This window comes from Plasmopara halstedii (assembly GCF_900000015.1).
Source record: "Plasmopara halstedii genome assembly, contig: Scaffold_2604, whole genome shotgun sequence".
Lineage (NCBI taxonomy): Eukaryota > Oomycota > Peronosporomycetes > Peronosporales > Peronosporaceae > Plasmopara > Plasmopara halstedii.
The window spans coordinates 288,173-308,396 of NW_020189511.1; the positions used below are offsets into that span (position 1 = coordinate 288,173).

The 20,224-nt window shown below is 48.3% G+C and overlaps 2 protein-coding genes across 2 annotated transcripts in view; one reads left to right on the top strand and one right to left on the bottom strand.

Annotated features, from left to right (window-relative positions):
- Window positions 1–3,188, bottom strand: part of PHALS_04389 (calcium-translocating p-type pmca-type) — a gene marked incomplete at both ends in the record, with an annotated part of 3,277 nt that extends 89 nt beyond the window's left edge. Inside the window, 4 exons of the mRNA XM_024718497.1 lie at window positions 52–100; window positions 172–2,954; window positions 3,014–3,071; window positions 3,161–3,188. Of these exons, the coding sequence (XP_024583890.1) occupies window positions 52–100; window positions 172–2,954; window positions 3,014–3,071; window positions 3,161–3,188 (2,918 nt within the window). The remainder of the gene's footprint in view (window positions 1–51; window positions 101–171; window positions 2,955–3,013; window positions 3,072–3,160) is intronic.
- Window positions 3,189–3,574: 386 nt separating this feature from the next.
- PHALS_04390 (WD40 repeat protein) lies at window positions 3,575–5,695 on the top strand (the record flags this gene model as incomplete). The annotated part of the gene is made up of 1 exon (XM_024718498.1): window positions 3,575–5,695. One exon carries the CDS (start codon window positions 3,575–3,577, stop codon window positions 5,693–5,695), a length of 2,121 nt encoding a protein of 706 aa, XP_024583891.1.
- Window positions 5,696–20,224: the final 14,529 nt, after the last annotated feature.

Consider the following 20,224-nt stretch of genomic DNA (forward strand, 5'->3'; position numbering starts at 1 on the left):
GTAGCACTACACGTAGAGGCAAGGAAATAGCACCTAATCCGATGGAAATACCCCATTGACCAGCAGTTAACGGCTTGCAATTGAAAAATGATCCTGTGCACTGAATGATGACAAGTTGCATAAGGATCTGAAGAATGGTCACGTAGATATACACTCGGTTATCCATCAAACCTTCAAAGACATTTGGCTCATCGTGAATCTTCCGGCAATTGAGTTCATTAAACAGCTGCATCCACACAAACGTATTAAAAATGACAGTCATGTGCTGCGTGGGTTCATGCTTCATATTTTCGTCCAGATCCTGAAAGCGACCAGAAGGTACGTTAATAAATTTTTCGCCAACGAACGTAAGCAAGAGCAGGATCGTAAGCTGGTAGACGGATTGACCAATGATGTGCTTTGTCATGATCTTCGAAAGCAGTGGTTTCGTCTTTGGGTATGGTCGACGCTCCAGTAAAGCCTGCGTCGGAGATTCCGTGGCAAGGGCCAAGGAGGCGAAGGAGTCCATGATGAGATTGACCCATAAAAGTTGCACAGCAGTTAGCGGGGACTGCTCTAATATTACAGCGCCCAAGAAGGCTAAGCTGATTGCTACGACATTAACCGTGAGCTGAAACATCAGAAATTTGGCAATAGAGTCGTACACATTCCGACCCCATTTAATAGCACCCACTATAGACGTAAAGTTGTCATCCATCAAAATTATGTCGGATGCGTCCTTCGCCACTGCCGTTCCGCTTATACCCATTGCAAAGCCGACATTTGCTTTTTTAAGCGCAGGAGCGTCATTTGTACCATCGCCCGTGACAGCGACGACCTGTGGGCCGTATGGCATCAAGTTAGATTGCATCAATCCGGTCACAAGCGTATATTTATCCTTTGGAGACGAGCGCGCCATCACACGCAAAGACGGCCAGATCTTGTCAAATTCCGCCTGAATTATATTGCCACTTCCGTCTAGCACACGCATCCGAAATTCTTGCCCTTCAATTACCAATGAACCGTCGTTTGGTGTAATAATGCCACACTTTCCTGCAATTGATCGAGCAGTTATAATATTGTCCCCAGTCACCATCCGAACGACAATACCCGCGCGGTGGCAAAGTTTAATTGCGTCTGGTACTTCTTTACGCACAGGATCTTCAATCCCAACAATTGCAATGCACGTCAAATCTGTCTCAACCTCATCGTCTGGCCATCGACTAATATCTTCCGCTGATAACTCTACATCACGGTACGAAAGACAAAGCGTCCGAAAGCCTTGAGATGCAAATTTCTCGATAATCGACGTGCCAATGATCTCTTTTTGGTTTCCGTCGAGCGATGCAACTGAACCATCAAGACGCTTCATCTTATTGCATAGTCCTAGCACCACTTCAGTAGCCCCTTTAGTATAAATACGACACGATGTAGTTGAACGTTTGACTACTACCGACATGCGTTTCTTTTTGCTACTGAAGGTGAGCATGTGACCAACTTCAGTGCTAGTACGAACACTTGAATAGTCGACTCCGCAATCACGAACAAATTGCAGCAGTGCACACTCGGTTTTGTTGCCCGTATGCTCTGGGTGCCCTCCAGCAACTTTTGGAGGGAGAATTTCCGCCGTCGAGTTGACACACACACCGTTGCAAAAGACGTCACGCGTCGACTCCGACATTTCGTCTGTGGCTTGAGAAGCTGATGAAAACTCGTTACCACCAATCCAGACTTGCATGACGGTCATACGATTGGTAGTGAGAGTTCCTGTCTTGTCTGAGCATATAGTTGTGGCACTTCCCATTGTCTCACATGCATCCAAATGACGCACGAGATTATTATCTGTCAGCATCTTCTTGACGGAATAAGCTAATGAAATAGTGACAGCAAGTGGAAGTCCTTCTGGAATGGCAACCACAAGCACAGTGATTGCCACGATGAAGAACTGCAGGTAATCGCTGACGTATTTGGCCTTCCAGTCTTTCTTATCGTCTCCAGTAAAATTATCCACTGAGAATCGAATTGACATGATAATAAACACAAGTAGAGCTACCGTCGTACCCAGTTTCCCGATAAGAATTGTCAGACGATTAAGCTTTGCCTCGAGAGGTGATTGCGATTCTCCATTATCGTATTCTTCCTGCTGCTCGACGCTGCCATTAGCTGCCGTTGGACCGGGGTTCATCGGGGCGTCAGGTAATTTAACCTTGTTCTCGACTTCCTTCGCTTTGGCTTTTTCTTTATCCTTACCAAGGATAAGCTTCTTGATTATACCTGCTTGAGAGCTTTCACCAACGCAAATCACGAGCATCTTGCCCAGACCTTCCATTACTTTAGTTCCCGAAAGGAGAAAAGGGTTTTCGGTATTCTTTAACATCAAATCAGATTCGCCAGTCATAGCGGACTCATCCAGCTTGAGCTCTTTCTGGTCAAACACAATACCGTCGGCTGGCACAATATCGCCCAAGTCCACACGAACGATATCACCCACCACTAATCCAAACTTACTCACTTCCGCTGGAACTCCATTTCGAATCACTTTGATTTTTTCGTCCTCCTTGACAGCATTTAAAGCGCGAAACTGGGCTTCCTTCTGGTAATCATTGACAGCTGTCACCAATGTAACCACAAGAACAGCGAAAATGATACAGGCGCCTTCAATCCAGCCTGTATCTGGGTGATCACCTACAGTGATAGCTAAAATTACGGAAAGAACACCAGATATCGTCAGCACAATAATTGTCATGTCTTGAAACGCTTCCCACATAAGCTCTAAAAGCCCCTTCGGCTTCGGAGGCGGAATATAGTTTGACCCAAACATGTCTTCTCGTCGCCTTAAATCGGCGCTATCATTAGAGTTGAGTCCCTTTGTGATATCAACACCAAGTGACCCTGCAACGCCGGTGATGCCTCCTACTTTGGCCAGCTTTTCAGCTTGATGTTCATGTTGCGTTTCGATGAGTCCTATCAGGTCACTAGTGACAAGCTTGTATTTAACCTGCTCTGAGTGTATCATAGCCCCGCGCCCTAGTACCTGCTATCAGGTAAGACGTGGCCCGATCTCGAACAGTTGCGTCCGCTAGTTGCCGGTCCTGATATGTTTCGTGACGTGATCGCCTTCGTTTAGTCCGGCGGCCGGACGGTCACCTTTTCAGAAATGCCGAGTTGGGGCGGTGGTTACGGGCATGGCATGAGGTTGATAAAGCCATGCGTATTAATACAGCAAATTTAGCTAAGCACTTTAACCAATTATAGAAACTCCTTCTTGCAGACCCTTGGCCAACGGGCATCGCTATTCTCTTCTCTTTTGTAGTCGGATAAGGTAAGCAACAATGACCGAATGCATCAAACGTATCATTCGATCCTTTATGCTGAAAAGTTTTCTTGCACAATAAAGCAAGTGCGCTTGTATCTTTACTACATGGAGTAGAGATCACGATAACCCCTGAGCTAAAATAAGTAATACATTTAGTTGGATTTCACTTTTAGAATGCAAAGTAAATAGTATTCAATAACTTCTACTATTTACTGGTTTACTTACTTTAATCGTCGCGCACCAACCATCCTATACTGTTTTTCTACTCGCTTTTTCATCATGTCACCGAAGAAAGCCAAGAAGCGCAAGGTTGCCACTGATGATCACCTTACTGTCACGAAATTGAAAGTGCATCGTTGCCGTTTTGTGGATTGGATGCCATCGGCCATTCACGCACTCAGCTTTAACGCCAGCGGTGATCAGCTCGCGGTAGCACGCGCTACAGGTGACGTGGAAATTTGGAGCGTGCACAATAAATGGCACCTCAAGTACGTCTTAGCCGGATCGGCTCAAAGCCAGATTTCAGCTCTGTGCTGGGCTCCAATTAGTGATCGGCTCTTCGCGTCATCGCTAGACGGATCGCTGTGGGAGCTGGACTTACAGTCTCTTCTTCGAAAGAACGTGACAGATTCAAACGGTGGTTCTATTTGGTGTATGGTCATTGACAGTGAGTCGCAGCAACTGGCTGTAGGTTGCGAAGATGGCCGTATTCGTCTTTTCTCGTTTGCGGGCGGTCAGCTTTACTTCACCAAGAGCTTCCTGACCACAGGCAGCCGTATCGTATCGTTGGCCTGGCACTCACATGCACATAAAATATTTTCGGGTTGTGAAAAAGGTGTAATTTACTGCTGGAATGCTGTGACCGGCCGTAACGAGTCAAGGATTACTCTCGAGACCTTGGCTAAGCAAAAGTTAGTCGTATGGTCCCTTGTGGTTCTAGACGACCTAACTCTGGTGAGTGGTGACTCAGCTGGTAGCTTAAGCTTTTGGAATGCACCCACCGGTACCTTACTGCAAAAGTTTTCACATCTTACGGCCGATATTTTGGCAATCTGTGTGAGTCGAAACAATGATACGCTCTTCGCCTCAGGTGTGGACAATCAAGTCGTCGAGTTTCGTCGCTCAGTGGTCGAGAGTGGGACTGCAACTTGGGCTTACTCTTACAGCCATCGTGGGCATAGTCACGATGTCCGTGCTCTTGCTCTATCGCATAAAGCTAAATCAGTGCTTGTTTCAGGCGGTATTGATACGCAACTTGTATGGTACCGTGGCAACAAATTTGGTGCTAGCCGTCCAGCCAAAATTGCGTCGATGACGTATCCAAAATCAATCGCGTTGGCGAACGAGAAGCGTTTGTTAATGGTGCAAAAATCGACGTCATTGGAATTCTGGCGTTTAGCCATACAGTCAGCTGCGACTGGCACTATCACTCATCACGAGTTGCTATTGGAATTAAACGTAGGCAAAGATCTAAATTTGACCTGCTCAGCTTTGGCTATAAATGCCAATTTCGTGGCCTGTTCGAACTCGAAGGAACTGAAACTTTTTAAATTGAATGCTGACGAAGATTATAAGCCTCAGAAAGTCACGACTCTGCCGAAAAGTGTGCTGGGTCCAGCTCGCGTGTTAGCCTTCTCGCCAGACTCCACCCGTTTGGTCATTGCATCGTCTTCGCACAAATTATGCGTTTTAGATTTGGCAAAAATGGAGATTTTGAAAACTTTTGAGGTTGCTGGCTTATCTAAACTGGAAGGTGTCACTTCTCACTTACCGTCTCCAGTTGTTTCGCTAAGTATCTCCTCTGACGGACAATGGCTTGCCGCTGGCGATGCGTCAAACACGATCGTTGTTTACAATTTAGATTCGATGCAATTTTACTGCCAACTTCCTTGCCCCAATGAAATGCAAACAAGTATGGCATTCAACCCTTCGGGTAAAATCTTGGTCGTCACGCTGGTATCAAACAGCTTTGTATGTTACGATGTGGAGAAGAAGGGTTTGTCTGAGTGGTACCGTAAAAATACAAAACGCATTTCAGAGGAGTATTTGGAAGGTCGTAATCTCAAGGGCATGGCATTTGATCCAGCCGATTCAGACTTGCTTTACCTTTATTCGCAGATAAGTCTTTATCAGATCAATATGGGTAAGCAAGTGTCTGCCACGAGTCCACCTAAGAACGTTCATTGTAGCATTGGCACGGAGTTAGATAGCAAAGTTGATGATTCCGAGGGCGAGCTCGTGGAGCTTGAGGATAGTTTTTGCCGCGTGGTGAACCGCTACCGTCCGCTATCGTTCGTCGACTTTGTTGCGGAGAACGAAATTGTTGTTGTTGAGACTCCGTGGCTTCAAGTGCTTAGTCGCTTGCCGGGTGCTCTTCATCGTCATAAGTATGGCAAGTAAATAATTTGATCATATCGATTGACTTGTATATCGAAATACGTGCATTTGTCTCCATGTACACGTCACTCTATGAAATTCATTATGGAAGAGAAATGAACACAACACATTACGGTAACTCTATATGCTGGAAAATAAGTTGCAATATTGTCCTGTTCAAAACTCACAACGATCTGTACGCTCAAGTATATTTGTGCACAAAAGTTGCATTGAGTTTTGTTGACTGGAATTTGCACCTCAAAAACGCACTTCAAGAAGTCATTTGAAGTTTCAGAGCAAAGGAGATTGTCTGGCTTTAATAATAGATGTCACTTTAGCTTTTCTCCCTTCTACGTAAGCCAACGGCCCGCTGGAGGCGAGTGAGGCGTGTCAATTGACCCAAGCCTTCCTCAAAACGTGTGTGTACACAGACAGGCAATTGGTGTTGCATCGTTTTCGTAGGGTACACTACACGCTGAGGGGTATGGTGTAGTAAAGTAAGCCATGGGATAGGTAGGAGCAGGCGTGCGCTCGCGCGCGTCGATAAATCGACATCCAAAATCTCATATGTCATGCTTTCCATAGCTTTAGGCAGCACAACACAAACTGCATCTGACCCTCTATCCATACGTATCGCCTTATCAAGTGGCAAGTCACCATCGGAGCATGCTACAATTCATAATTAGGCGACACGGCAGCACAATTGCTACCACAATAAACCGAATCGGATGACACGTTTATTCAAAGCTATTTTCGGCATAAAAAATAACCATCTTGCAATCTATGAGGGATGTTGTAACGACGTCGCAATTCTCATCGATGCATGATATGTTTGAATCACAAACGAATTAGAGCAAAGCAGACGTACATTGAACTTGACGATGGTATACTTCATTGCAAAAAACACGTCTTATTAACAGATTACTACTTCTGTAACGGGGTCACATGTACCCTGGTATAAAGGGGTGGGTCACAAAAGTTGGAGTGACCATGCAAGGGAGTGGGCTACAGAAGACGGTGGTATAATCACACAATGGTGTGGCTATGCAGCGGGGCTGCTGTAGCTATTTGCTTAGCGGAAGCTAAGTTAAGGTCACCGACCTTACGTTCTTTACAAGAACCAGAACAAATGCAGCGGATCGCAATCCGCTGTCTCCAAGTGTACTTAAAACCTTTACCAAGGTAAATGAACTCGTCCGTTCACAATTGAAACCGTTTTTTTAATTGTTTAAGTTGCGGCAGAGCCGCCAATATCTAAAAGCATAGGATTCCTCATTAATATAGTAATACCTAATTAATATGCATTACTACTGTCAATCCTGCCATGGAGTGGCCTGTAGCCACACGATTGTATAATTACATAACTTGTGAAATCCACACCTATGTACGGTCACACCATCCGCTCTTTCATACAAGGGTACGTGTAACTCCGTGATACTCTTCCCCATCAAAATCGTGAATACACATTTAACTGTCGCCTCATACGAGGCTCGCATGTCTGAGACACCGTTATGTTCTTAAGGACAACCTGAGGCATTCTCCGCTCAATCAGCCCTGTGTCACACAAAACACCCAGCCTAGCTGGTTCCGAGAGCGCCCGCGAGCAAAACCCTTATTCTTCTGCACAGAGATCTCCGGACAGTACGTCCACGGCTTCCAGGAAACACATCCCAAGCCCTCGGCAACCGAACGCAACACAACACGCCAGCCCCTGGCGACAGATTTTCTCTTCGAGGAGTCGACTACTAGTCGGATACTTCTTTACCAGCATGGGTAGACGAGGAGGATGAGGTGCACCTTCGGCGCGAATTAAGCCCAGCTCGAACCTTGCAGACACCCTGTCCATTTCCAGAACTGTCGACTTCCGGGGGAGGTGGTATTGTTACCAATCGTCTCGACGGAACAGATGCAGCACCTGGAGTTTGCCCACAGGGTGGCTCTAATGCGCTCATATCCACGTTTGGTCCTTGACCCTCGTGTGGAGTAGCGTTAATTTTCGCTTAGGCGTCTACGTAGTCGGGCCCCCGGCCACGGCACAAGCTGAGCTTGATATAAAAGCACTCCGAGCTCGCTTTTGGTACTACAAGAAATCCCAATGAATTGGTACGACGCTCGACTTCGAGCTGAAAAATGAGGCACTCCTGTACAGGCAATGTGGACAATTTCTGTGGTGTTCGTCCGTGGCGAATACGCTGCAAATGATGATGAGCTCTTTGAGCAAAGGATGGAGCGGCACCGGAAACTTTCCACGCTGCTCAGCTTACAGCGAAGCCACAAGGAAGTGGACATACGCGTTGAGCGCCATCTTAGATTTGATTTTGCCAAATTTAAGGCGCAAAGCCATCTTCCTGCGTAAGGTCGCCATGCGACACATGGAATTATCCATCACGCTTGTGCGAGCTCTGTCGTTTCTCACACGAGTGAGTCTACGATCACAAAAGCTCAGGGCCGTAGCTTGAGCTCAGCTCATGCCCTCCGGCTTCCCGGGCTACTGCCGAGAAGCGCGGGGAGCGCGACAACGCGAAGCATCACGATCCTTCTGATCATGAGTGTCCATGACGTCTGGGCAGTCTTGGCAAAGTGCGCCTCGAACTCCCACGAGTTTTCGATGTTTGGATAACCCCACCACTTCACAAGATATTGCGTTAGACCCGGTCGACGACTTCGACCCACAAGCGTTCTACGTGGTAGTGAACGCCACCATTCTCATCAAGAAGTGCCAGCAATGGACGATGACGACTTCTTCGATCGCCGTCAGGTGCTCGCGATGTTCTTCGAGCGTTTGAGGACAGAGTCCGTCGTCATCAGCACTCTTCCGAGCGTCTCTCCGACGTCTTTTTCCGCTGTGCGGAAGACCTCGAAAGTCTGGAGCACTTTGTGCACCGACTGCCTCACGTTGGAGATTATCGCGCTCTGTCAGAGCGCCTCCTAGCCGTCGAGCAGGCGAATACGTCACTTCGTGCGACGATGGAGCGCCTTGTGCCGTTGGAAATGAAGATTCCAGCACTTTGTGCTCAGAACCAGTTGCTGGTTCAATGTTTAGGTTGTCGAGCGCCTTAAGAGCGCCAGCATCTGCGTTCACCTGTGCCGGATACTGTACGGCTTGAGCAAGCCCATATAAAACTTCGGTTGGGTGCGCATCCTTCTCGGAAGGTTATACGCAAGGCCTCGCTTGGCCGCGGCCTTAAAAGGGTCCAATAAACCGCGAACGGAACTTTGTCTTTAGGACTGCGGAAAATGCATGGGTAGAAATAATTTTAGCATCTTATTAAACCAGGTCTCCAACCTCAGCGCTTTCCACATTTCTTCTGCTTCTTCCATCTGCATATTCTCTCTGCATGTCTTGGCTTTCAGCCATCGCATCAGGAACGTGTCGTAAGACACCCAGTCTGGTAGACAGGAAGTCACAGACCAAAGTCTTTAACGGTGAGGGGAATGACATCAGTTAGCCGTGTAGCTATCCCCCCCACCAAGTCCTGAGCCATGGAATGACGGAGTCAGCGGGACACGAGGATTGACAACTCCGTTCACGTAGAACGGCGTGTAATCTGTAGATGAATGCACTGCATTGATCAGAGCAAACCCTATGAGTGGCAACAAGGCGCAAAAGCCCTTAGGCGTCTCAACGCAAATGCTGCGAAGGACGTCTTCAACGACGCGATTCACGCGCTTAGTGTGACCATCTGTCTGCGGGTGGTCCGCCAATGACAAAGTCAACTTGGTGCCCAGAACATTGAAGATCGTCGACCAAACCTTCCCAGTAAAACGCGGGTCTCTATCCAAGACAATTGGCTCCGGAGTTCATGTTGTCGAAAGACACGATCGACAAACAGCGTCGCTGTACCCACACCGTCGATGGTGTCCGACACTGCCGCAAAATGATCCATCTTGCTCAAACGGTCAACGAAGACCACGACACCCGTGTTGCCCGCCAAGTTTGTTGGCAGACCAAACAAAGTCTGTAGTCATGGACTGCCAACACTCGAAGGGTACCGGTCAACCGGCGTGCGGCGCTGCAGCATTCGGAGAGGGTTTCACCCTCAGACACGTCTCGCACGTGCGCACGTATGTGTTCGTCAATTTGTGCAGCCATGACCACCAGTGGTAGCATCTCATGGCTTCTCACGACCGAGATGACCACTGAGTGAAGTTCGTGGGCCTGTTAAAAATGCGGTATTCAAATCCTCATCCTGAGTAACCACAATTCGTGACGTATCTGTCGAATCGGTGCTATAATACAGCAACCAGTTTTTCATCGGATATCGGCGTATTCGTGTGCGCAAACGCGCCGACAATTTCTTGTCCTAGTTTCCAAACCCCTTGCCCCCGAGAGCCTGGAGCAGCGCGACGCACATACTATCACCCGCGTATGTGGCGCGGATCAAATCCGCCACTGACCTCATCGCCGTCGTGACATGAGCAAGCTCATAATCCGGTCTGTGTGACAACGCTTCTGCCAAAGCATTCTGCGGTCCTGGTTTGTACTTTACCTTGAAGTTATATTCTGCAAAGAAAAAGAGCCACCTGGCCATCCTCTGCGAGAGGTGAGGCGACTGAGTCGCAGTGCAAAAGGACGCATGATCTGTGTAGATCACAAACTGCTTAAAGCCAAGCAGATGGACCCTGAATTTGACAAGTGCATACTTCATCGCAAGTAATTCCTTGTCGAGAAGTGTGTAGTTCTTCTCTGCTTGAAGTGGCGAGAATTAAACGCAATTACCCGATCTCACCCCTCGGCGTCTGTTTGCAGCAGTTCACAGCATATGGCAAAGTCCGAAGCGTCACAGACAACAATAAAAGGTCGATCGGGGTCTGGCAACGCTAGTATTGGAGCATGAAGGAGGCTGTCTTTGACTCCGTCAAAAGCCCCCCGATTATCGGTGTCTCGACATCATTCTGTATCCTTCTTAAAGAGATTCGACAATGGCCTTGCCATTTCCGCATAATTTGCGCTATACTTGTGTAAGTAGTTGACGAGGCCAAGCCACTTGCGCAAGTGCTTTTGGTTCCTTGATACCGGCCAGTCCACAATGACGTTGACCTTAGCGGGACCCGCTAAAAGGTCACGCTTCACAATGAAGCACCCTAAAAGGGTTTCTCTTTAGCGCCAAAGATGCACTTTTCGGCATTAGCATACAGCTTATTTGTGCGCATGCACTCACGCACCGTTCTCAAATAGATGCTGTGGTTTATCTCATTTGTCCTCTCATGCCCCGCACGACTGTGGACGAAGATGTCGTCGAAGTATGTTTGTGCGTACGCCCGATGGGGCTTGAACTACTGCGTTACAAGACGATAAAATGATGCTAGTGCATTAAACAGCCCTTGGGGAATCACCAACCACTCCAACAGCATCCCACTCGGAATACTCACCGCTGTCAGCGGATATATTATCGCTCTTATGAGCAATTGGCAATAAATATCGACCAAGTCGACTGCGCTGTACTTTGTATAGCCAACCATGTTGTTCTGGAGAACATCCTTTCTCGGAAATGTCGTCTGTGCCGAAATGGTGGCACCGTTTAGCTTATTGTAAGCGTGAACAGTACGCCACTTGCCGTTCGGCTTCCGGACAAACGTGGGAGTAGAATGGGGAGACTTGCTCTCACGCACCATTCCTGCTTCGTTCTTTGCACGGATAAAGGCGTCAATGACGTCACACTGCTCCTTGGGCAGGGGCTAACAGCGTGTTTTGCAGTATATGGTTCCCGGAACCAGGTCGATCTCATGACGCACATCTCGATCCGGAGGTAGGACCGACGGCGGGTCTTTGGAGACAACGTCTTCAAATTTCTTTATCAAACGATAGTACGAATCTGAGGAATCCTTCAGGATCGACGATCCACTTTGTGCGTTCAGCACTCTCTTGGTGTCCTCCAGGACAGCTTCATCCAGACGACGGGTTAATTTCTTTGTTCGGTCGTATAATGACCAGTTCTGTGAAGTCGCCTGCCTCCAAGGCACCGCCAAACTCTTTGAAGGACATCTCGTCCAGCTCAACAAAAGCACTCACCGCAGGAATAGCGTCGGGTGACGTCGCCATCGTCCTCCCCCGTCATACCGCTGACAAGGGTGTATAGCTGTGTACTATCGTCTACGGTAGACACACCCTGGGCCAGGGTCGACGCCCTACGTCTTGCAGTTATCGTACGGCTTCGCTGTCTCCTCTCTATAGAGGCTTTACGTCCCATGGAGACCAGTGGGAACACGCACTTGGCGTCGTCCAGTGTCCACACTCCCTGCTCTATCGGAGCCTCAATGATTTTAACAACATCCGAGGATGAGCTGCCTTTTCCGCGGTCTTCGTCTAGTAGATAACTTGCCACTCCACGCGCATCAGAAGGGATTTAGATAAGCTGCCTCGGACCTCGTCCGACCTTGCCACTCTTGGCATGCAGCAACTGCTTCGAAACGTGAGCAGTGCCACAAGGTCCTCGCACTCGATGGCTTGGCCCTTGGCCGACCATGCCACCCATGGCATGCAGCGACTACTCCAATACTTGCGCAGCGCTCAGTGGGTTACGTGCCAATCCACGTTCTACCCGAGAGCCACGCTCGGGACTGTTGACCAAAACATTATTGGTGTCTGACAACTCGGATACTCCAATATCTAAAAAAGTGACTGTTCTGGTCCAGTGCCCGCACCAATAGCGCTTCTGCCACCGCAGTGGTGGTTCATGACTCACTAAAACTCCACCAGAGACGTGCGCGTAAGCCTAAGGCCTTCGACCTCCAATCAATCGATAGCTAATGGTGTTCCAACCATGTCATATCAAGGATAAGGTTATACATTGCATTCGAGTCTAGGTCAAAGCAGCGTTCCACTCTATCAAAGTCGAGAATCTCGACACCGAGGTCCACAGGGACCCTCGGCACAGTGACATAAGACCCCCGTCGCTAAGCAAACAGTGACAATGTCACTCAAACGCGCTTCACCGCCTCAGCATACAGCTGACTTCCTTCTATCGTGGAGAGTCAAGCACGCCCGTAAACGATCAGGATTTTCCATGGCTTCACAAGGCCCTTCAAGGTCGCTTTCTCGATCAGTTAGCCCGGTTTACATTCACATTCCGTGTTCAAGAGCACAAAGTTCTTCGGGGCCTTGACCTGCTGACATCTACCTACTTGAGGCTCAACAGCCCTCGCTTCGTCCTTACAGTGTCGTCTGTGATGCTTCGGACCTTGCCATCGGCTGAATCGCTGCAAGCAGAGGCCGAGGGGAGAGATCGTGTGATCGCGTTCGAATCTTGCCAGCTCAAAGCTGCAGAGAAGAACCACTCAGCCCACGACAGATAATTACTTGCGATGAAGTATGCACTTGTCAAGTTCAGGGTGCATCTGCTTGGCATTGAGCAGCTTGTAATCTACATGGATCATTCATCACTACGCACTGCGACTCAGTCGCCTCACCTCTCGTAGAAAATGGCCAGGTGGCTCACCTTCCTTGCGGAATATAACTTCAAGGTGAAGTATAAGCCAGGAACGCAAAATGCTTTGGCTGATGTGTTGTCTCGCAGACCAAATTATGAGCTTGCACATGTCACGACGGTGATGTCGTCAGTGACAGATTTGATCCGCGTCGCATTCGCGGGTGATGGTATGTGCGTCGCGCTGCTTCAGCCTCTCGGAGCAAGGGGTTTGGAAGCTCTTATTAAAGTGACCGTCGCGACTGCGCGATCGGGTCCACCAATATTCATTAAATAACGGATTGCTGAATATAGCGCCACCTCGACGGTTACGCCACAAACTGTGGTATCTCATGATTCGGATTTGAAATACCGTACATTTATAATTCCTACAAAACCCAATTCATTGGTCATTCCGGTCGTGAGAAGACATTTAGATCAGTGATTTGCTACTATTGGTGGTCATGGCTGTACAAATGGACGAGCACATACGTGCGCACGTGTGAGACGTGTCAGAGGGTGAAACCCTCTTCGAATGCTGCAGCGCCGCTGGCCAGTTTACCGATACCCTTCGAGTGTTGGCAGTCCATGAGTATGGACTTTGTCTGGCCTGCAGAAGGACTTGGCGGGGGACACGAGTGTCGTGGTCTTCGTCGACCTTTTGATCATTTTGCGGCGGTGCCGGACACCATCGACGGTGTGGGTACAGCGACGCTGTTTGTCGATCGTGTCTTTCGACAACATGAACTCCCGGAGTCAATTGTCTTGGATAGAGACCCGCGCTTCACTGGGAAGATTTGGTCGACGATCTTCAATGTTCTGGGCACCAAGTTGACTATGTCAACAGTGGATCATCCGCGGACCAATGGTCAAATTAAGCGCGTAAATCGCTTCGTTGAAGACGTCCATTGCAGCGTGTGCGCTGAGACGCCAAGGCGCTGGAGCGTCATGCTGCCACTCGTAGATTTTGCTCCTCGATCAATGCAGTGCATTCATCTACCGGCTACACGCCATTCTACGTGAACGAGCTGGTTCACTCTCGCGTCCCATTAACGCCGCCATCCCATGGCTTAGGTCTTGGTGCCGGGGAATAGCCAAACGGCTAGCTGATGTCATTCCCCTCACCGTTAAAAAGTCGGTGACTTCCTGTGTACCAGACTGGGTGTCTTACGTCTCGTTCGTGATGCAATGGCTGAAAGCCAATACATGCAGAAAGAATATCCAGACGAATGGGGTAGAGAAATATTGGAAATGTTGAGGTCGGAGACCTGGTTTCTTCAGAGCCAATAACCTTTTTACAAATGCAATTTCTGCTGCTTTTATAAAGAAGCTTCGTCTTCGGTTTTTGGACCATATAATGTCGAGGCCAAGCGGGGCCTTCCGTATACGCTAAACCTTCCGAAACAGATCCGCAACCACCAAATGTTTTATATGGGCTTGCTAAAGCCGTTCCGGGATCCGGCGCAAGTGACGGCAAAAGCGCTGGCGCCGGAGAATGATGGTGTCCACTAATACGTGGAACGCCTTGTGGGTCGACGTCGTCGCCAGGGTCAAATTCATTATCTTGTGAAGTGGCGTAAATACCCCGACTCCGAGAACTCGCGGGAGTTTGCGGCGCCACTTTGGCAAGACTGCCCAGACGTCGTGGAAAGCTTATGATCAATGCGTTCCGCGTCGTACGCCCCGCGCTTCTCGGTGATAGCCAGGCAAGCTTCAACAAAGAGCTGCCGTTGTCGCAGACTCACTCGTGTGGGAGACCGGAGCGAGATGGATTAGTTTGTGTGTCGCAGGACGACAACACGAAGTCGGCTACGTGCCTTTAATTTGGCAAACTCGAATTAATTATGGTGTTCCGTGCGCACGTCCACCTCCTTGTAACTTCGCTGTAAGTAGAGCTGGCTGGAAAGTTCCGATGCCGCTGCACTCTTTGCTCAAAGAGCTCATCACCATCCTCAGAGTATTCGCCAGGGGCGAGCACCACAGGAATAGTCCGCATTGCGAGTATAGGAGCGCCACCACTTTGGGCGTGAATCGAGCGCGGTATGTATCCAGCGGGATTTCTAGCGAAACCAAGAAGTGAGCTCGGAGAGCCTTTCGTTTGTCAAGCTCAGTTTGTGTAGTGGTCGTGGACCACCTTGATGCCCAACGATCGAGTGACCTTCGCTTCTGTAGCAAGATCCGCCGAGCGGAAGCTGTATTCCACACGCGGTTCTAGGATCGACCGCAGATGCGCAAGTATAGCTGCCCTGCGGGCAGCATCCAACTGCTGTCTCTGTGCCTCGTCGAGAACATCAGTATTGATACCACTTTCCCCGGAAGTGGACAGGTCGGGAAACGGACACGGTGTCCAAATGCTTCGAGCAAAGATTTCGAGCAGGGCCCACGTCACGTCGCTGGCGCACATCGCTCTTCTCTTCTTCTCATTCTGTAAAAGAAAAAGCTAACTCTTAGTCGACTTACTTTGAATCCTCGACGAGGAAATTTCTCACCCGTGGCGGACGCGGTGCGCGGTGCTCGGTTGCCGACGGCTTAAGATGCCCTTCCCTTGGAACCGCGGACGTGCTGTCTGAAGTTGCATCGCATGTAGGAGACTAAGAAGGCCTCTTGCCGCGGGCGCTCTCGAAACCAGCGAGGCTGGGTGTCTTTTGTGTCCTAGACACAGGGCTCATTGAACAGGAAATGCGTTTAAAAAACCCTCGGGATGTAGAGGTGTCTCAGACGCGCAAGCCTCGTACAAGGTGACAGTTGAATGTAAATTGTGGGTGTTCACAATTTTGATGGGGGAGAGTGTAATGGGATTACACGTACCCTGGTATGAAGGGATGGGTCACACAAGAAGGTGTGACCGCACAAAAGAGTGGATTACACAAGACGGTGTAAACACACAATGATGTGGCTACACCTTGAGAAAGGGTCAGTACTTGGCTCGACTGGCAGTAATTATGCATTTTAGGTGAGTATTACTATCTATATCTAATCAGGAAAACCTATAGATTTAGATATAGGCGGCTTTGACGCAAATATAGCCAAGTAATATTGTTTACGTTTTTTTTAACGGAAGAGTTTATTTGCCAGAGTTTAAGGTTGTGGTTACTCTTGGAATCGCGGTCTGCTACACTCGTACAGGCTCCAAGTATAGAACGAAGGTCTCCGACCAAAGCTTAGCTTCCTCGAAGCGAAAGAGCTGCGGCAGCCCCGCTGCAACTTATAAGACTCTTTAAGTGATTGAGACTCAAAAATGATCACGCCTTATCCCGCATTTGTGTCCATTGGTATCTGCAAGGAGTTAAGCGCGGCCTATTGCAAAGGTTGAAGCGTCGTCTATGACGTGGAATGGGCAATCTGGCCGGACGAGAGCAGTGGGTGCTGCATTGAGATTTTTTCTGATTAAGCTATCAGATGGAGCTAGTGACTGTCGCCCAGAATTGAAAGTAAAGAGTAAACTTGTGGTGTTGAGGATAGAAGTTAAGGAGTCTAGGTGTGGAACGGCTTGAAGAAAAGCATAACATGAAGCACTTCTATGATTCTAACAACACAGATCTACTCTACTAACTACTGGTAATATCGATGTATTTGGTTCCGGAGGTGATGATGGAAGGACGAGGTTTACATGTATACAAACTTTGTACTTTGGTATTGCTATATACTATGTATGTAAGATGTGTAGCTGTTAATATGATCGATTAAATACAATGGAAACATTATCTTACAGCAGGACCTTCGCATTTCTACATATAATACACAGTAACACAGTATTTTATCAGCTTGCCATGATTTTTTTACTCCCTTTTTTTGGTGGCGTGTACAGTATTTATTTCAGAAATGCGAGGCCAGTCTGATGATATAGGACGCAAACAAATTCAAATGCATACCATAAGCAACAGGCTTTAACTGATAAGTACTTCCAGTTTAATTACAACAAAAGTGAAAGCGGATATACAGCTATACAGGTTGCACAGTTGATGTGAGACACACAAAGTATGTGGTCCAAACAACACGTGTATTGGAATCTAACCCACTACATCATTCCCACATAAAAGTGGGTCTATCCAAACTGTTCAAAACTCCGTAAAGGCGAGATCGGTGGTACACATGGGCTGTTAGCCGCAGGTCAGGGTTAATGAAGTCACATTTCGAGCATGTTAAAGCGTATGTACTAAGTGTTCATCAAAATTGAACTAATGTTAAATATAGGTCACTTTGGGATACGTTTTCTTCAACTCTTCTTACGATTCTTCGTCTGCTCTTCATATCACTCAGTCAAACTCACACCAGATTTACCTGCTTGCTCCACATGAGATCGTCGTCACCATCGAATTTAAATTTTCTTTCAATACCACGTCATTCAGCGCGTGTGCGCTCGACTGCTGATTTTAGTCGCGTATTTTTGCGCCATCGGGCCGATTACTTGTTCTGGAGGCAGACCACGAAGCCTCACATTTGTTTCTGATGCCCAGCAATCCACTCTGAACTCCATCCAGACAGTCGACTCTTGATTATCGGCATGGGTCCGTGCGACCAACTTCATGGACATCCACCGTTTGAAAAGCACAAGTACTTCTGCTGGCTTGTTGATGGTGCACGATATGCGCTTTAGATTTGCGCATTTGACAGCGCAGAATCCTGTCCACTCCGATATCAAAGATGCTCGCGAAGTGCGCTCTGTTATCAGTCGACCTAACGACGTTAGGGAGAGAGGAGGAATAGGCAGAAACAGCTTCCCTAAGAAGAGTTCGTCTTCGGGCTCTCATTGAACGCTCGAACGATTCTGGGGTAGTCGCGACGAATACGCGTACAAGGCTCCCATGTATCCTCGCTCGTTATATACCTCATTCATTCTCACCAGGAGCTTTCTTGCGACCGCAGACGTTCCTCACCGATACCACGTTTTCGACGTGGTAATATCGATTCCCTTGTCGATGTTGAACAGGGGGAGGTGGTCAGAGCGGCCGTTCTCTCTACTTCTTCTGTAGCTGTTCCAAAGCCTTCGTCCGCCTTAAAACTGCGTTTGACGAAGGGTAAGAAGCTTCACTTGCTGATGACCCAGCACCTGATCGAGATGACCGACTGCGTGTAGTCGATACGACAATGCGTGATGGATAACCGACAGGTCCTTCGCGAAGTTCGCATGACTTCATTATACTCGCCTGGGAACGCAATTTAGGATCGAATCCACCGATTAAAGAAGGCTCCACGAGGTCTACCGCCTGCTGCGGTTGCTTCCGCTGATGGGAGGGCCTCCTGCCAAACGATCTCGCTCTATTTCGGGCATTCCGAGTTATTCCCGTTATTTCGAGGGCGATGCTGAGGCGACGACGCCAATGATCTCAACTTTCGACATTCGACCCTCGTGCCGAAGCCGTGGCTCTAAAGCCACCTTCAAAAGAGACTGCGTTGCATTCAGGTATGGAAATCGCGTCGTCGCGATGGTAGGGCTTAACGAGCCCTACATAAAACGTCGGATGGGTTATCAACCAGCTTAGCAAGTATACAGTGTACACATTCCCATGGCATGACACTTCGCAGAATGGACCGATGAAGCAAGGTAAAAGCCTCCGGCCTCCCAAGCTTAAGACCGCATCGTCTGATATAACCAGTAGTACATATCCCCCCCCGCAATAAATGACACTTTGCCTTGACGACCTCGCTAATCTGCGTATTCCTTTCGCAGATCTTGCGCATTTTCCATTGCGTCTCACACCCCAGGGATCACAATTTGACGACTCAAGATGAATAAGTTCAGGGCGTCCTTGTTCTTGCGCTTCACATGCGCATCACTGATTGTCACAATTTGGGAGGCAACCATTCGCCAAGCTCTTCCAACATGTACATTAGAGGCATCATCCATCGCACAAAGCGGTAATTGCGGGTGTCGCAAGCCATTCATAAAATGGCGTGAACATAGTGGAAGAATGATTTAAGGTTTTCATAGCAAGTAAACCTATGGTAACAACGAACCCATTCTGCGGAACTTTCCGCACAGAAACGTCTTAACACATCACCGATCACTCGGTTGGCACGTTCTTGTTTGCCCACGGTGAACCACTAGTAACATATCGAATCGAATGCCAAAAATTCGGCACAAAATTTTCAAAAGCCACCAATTAATCAAGTATCACGATCAGAGACGATGGTGGCTGGCAAACCGTGATTGCAAAACACATGATCAATGAATAATTTAGCCAAGCCTTCCGCATTGATGGAATCGCTACACGAAGCGATGCGAACCATCTTGCTGAGTCTGTCAACAAAGACGAGGACCCCATTATGGCCGTCAACATTCTCGGGGAACCCGCAAAAAACGTCGAGAGCGACTGTTTCAACAGTCATTAGAAACAGGAAGAATCTGCAGTGGTACTTGCGTGTGCTTTCACGCGTAGACAGAAATCGCATGTCTTTACGTATCGTGCCACCCACTTGTTCATGTGGGAGCCACCAGAACTTTGCACTAAAAGATCGCTAGGTCCTCTCACTCTGATCACCAGAGCACTTTTGGCGTGTGATATGGAATTCCATGACAAGCTTTCTGGTCGCATATAAAATTGCATCGTCATTCATGGCAGACTGATCATGGAGTTGCACGTGACGACGAGCCACGGATTGTGGTTCCCCACAAACACGGTTTGAAGTACAAGGTAGTGGACTAGACGCAAGTTACGCTGAAAACCGATTACTTAAATCTCACAGTGTTCTCCTGAACATACGCTCGGCGTATCATATCGAGTACATCGCTCTCGATATAAGTGATTTGGGCTAGCTCATAATCAGGACGACGCGACAATGCGTCTGCCAGCACGTTCATTTTCCCTGGCTTGTACTCAATCGTGAAGTTGTGCTCTGCGTAAATAGGCATTTTGCGAGCCATTTGCTATGCAAGTGAGATAACTGAACTGCAAAGCGCAAGTTTGTGTGATCCGTATAGTCGACAAACGGAGGAGAACTCAAGAGGTGAACACGAAACTCCATCAGAGCATATATCATTGCTAAAAGCCCCTTGTCGAGGACAGGGTAGTTTTCTTCTGCTGGCCTCCGCTATCGCGATTTAAATGACACGACATGATCGTGTCCTGCTGAATCTTGTTGCAGTAACGAGCAACAGAATGCAAGCTCAGAAGCGTCAAATACCAAGCTATACGGCTTTGTATTA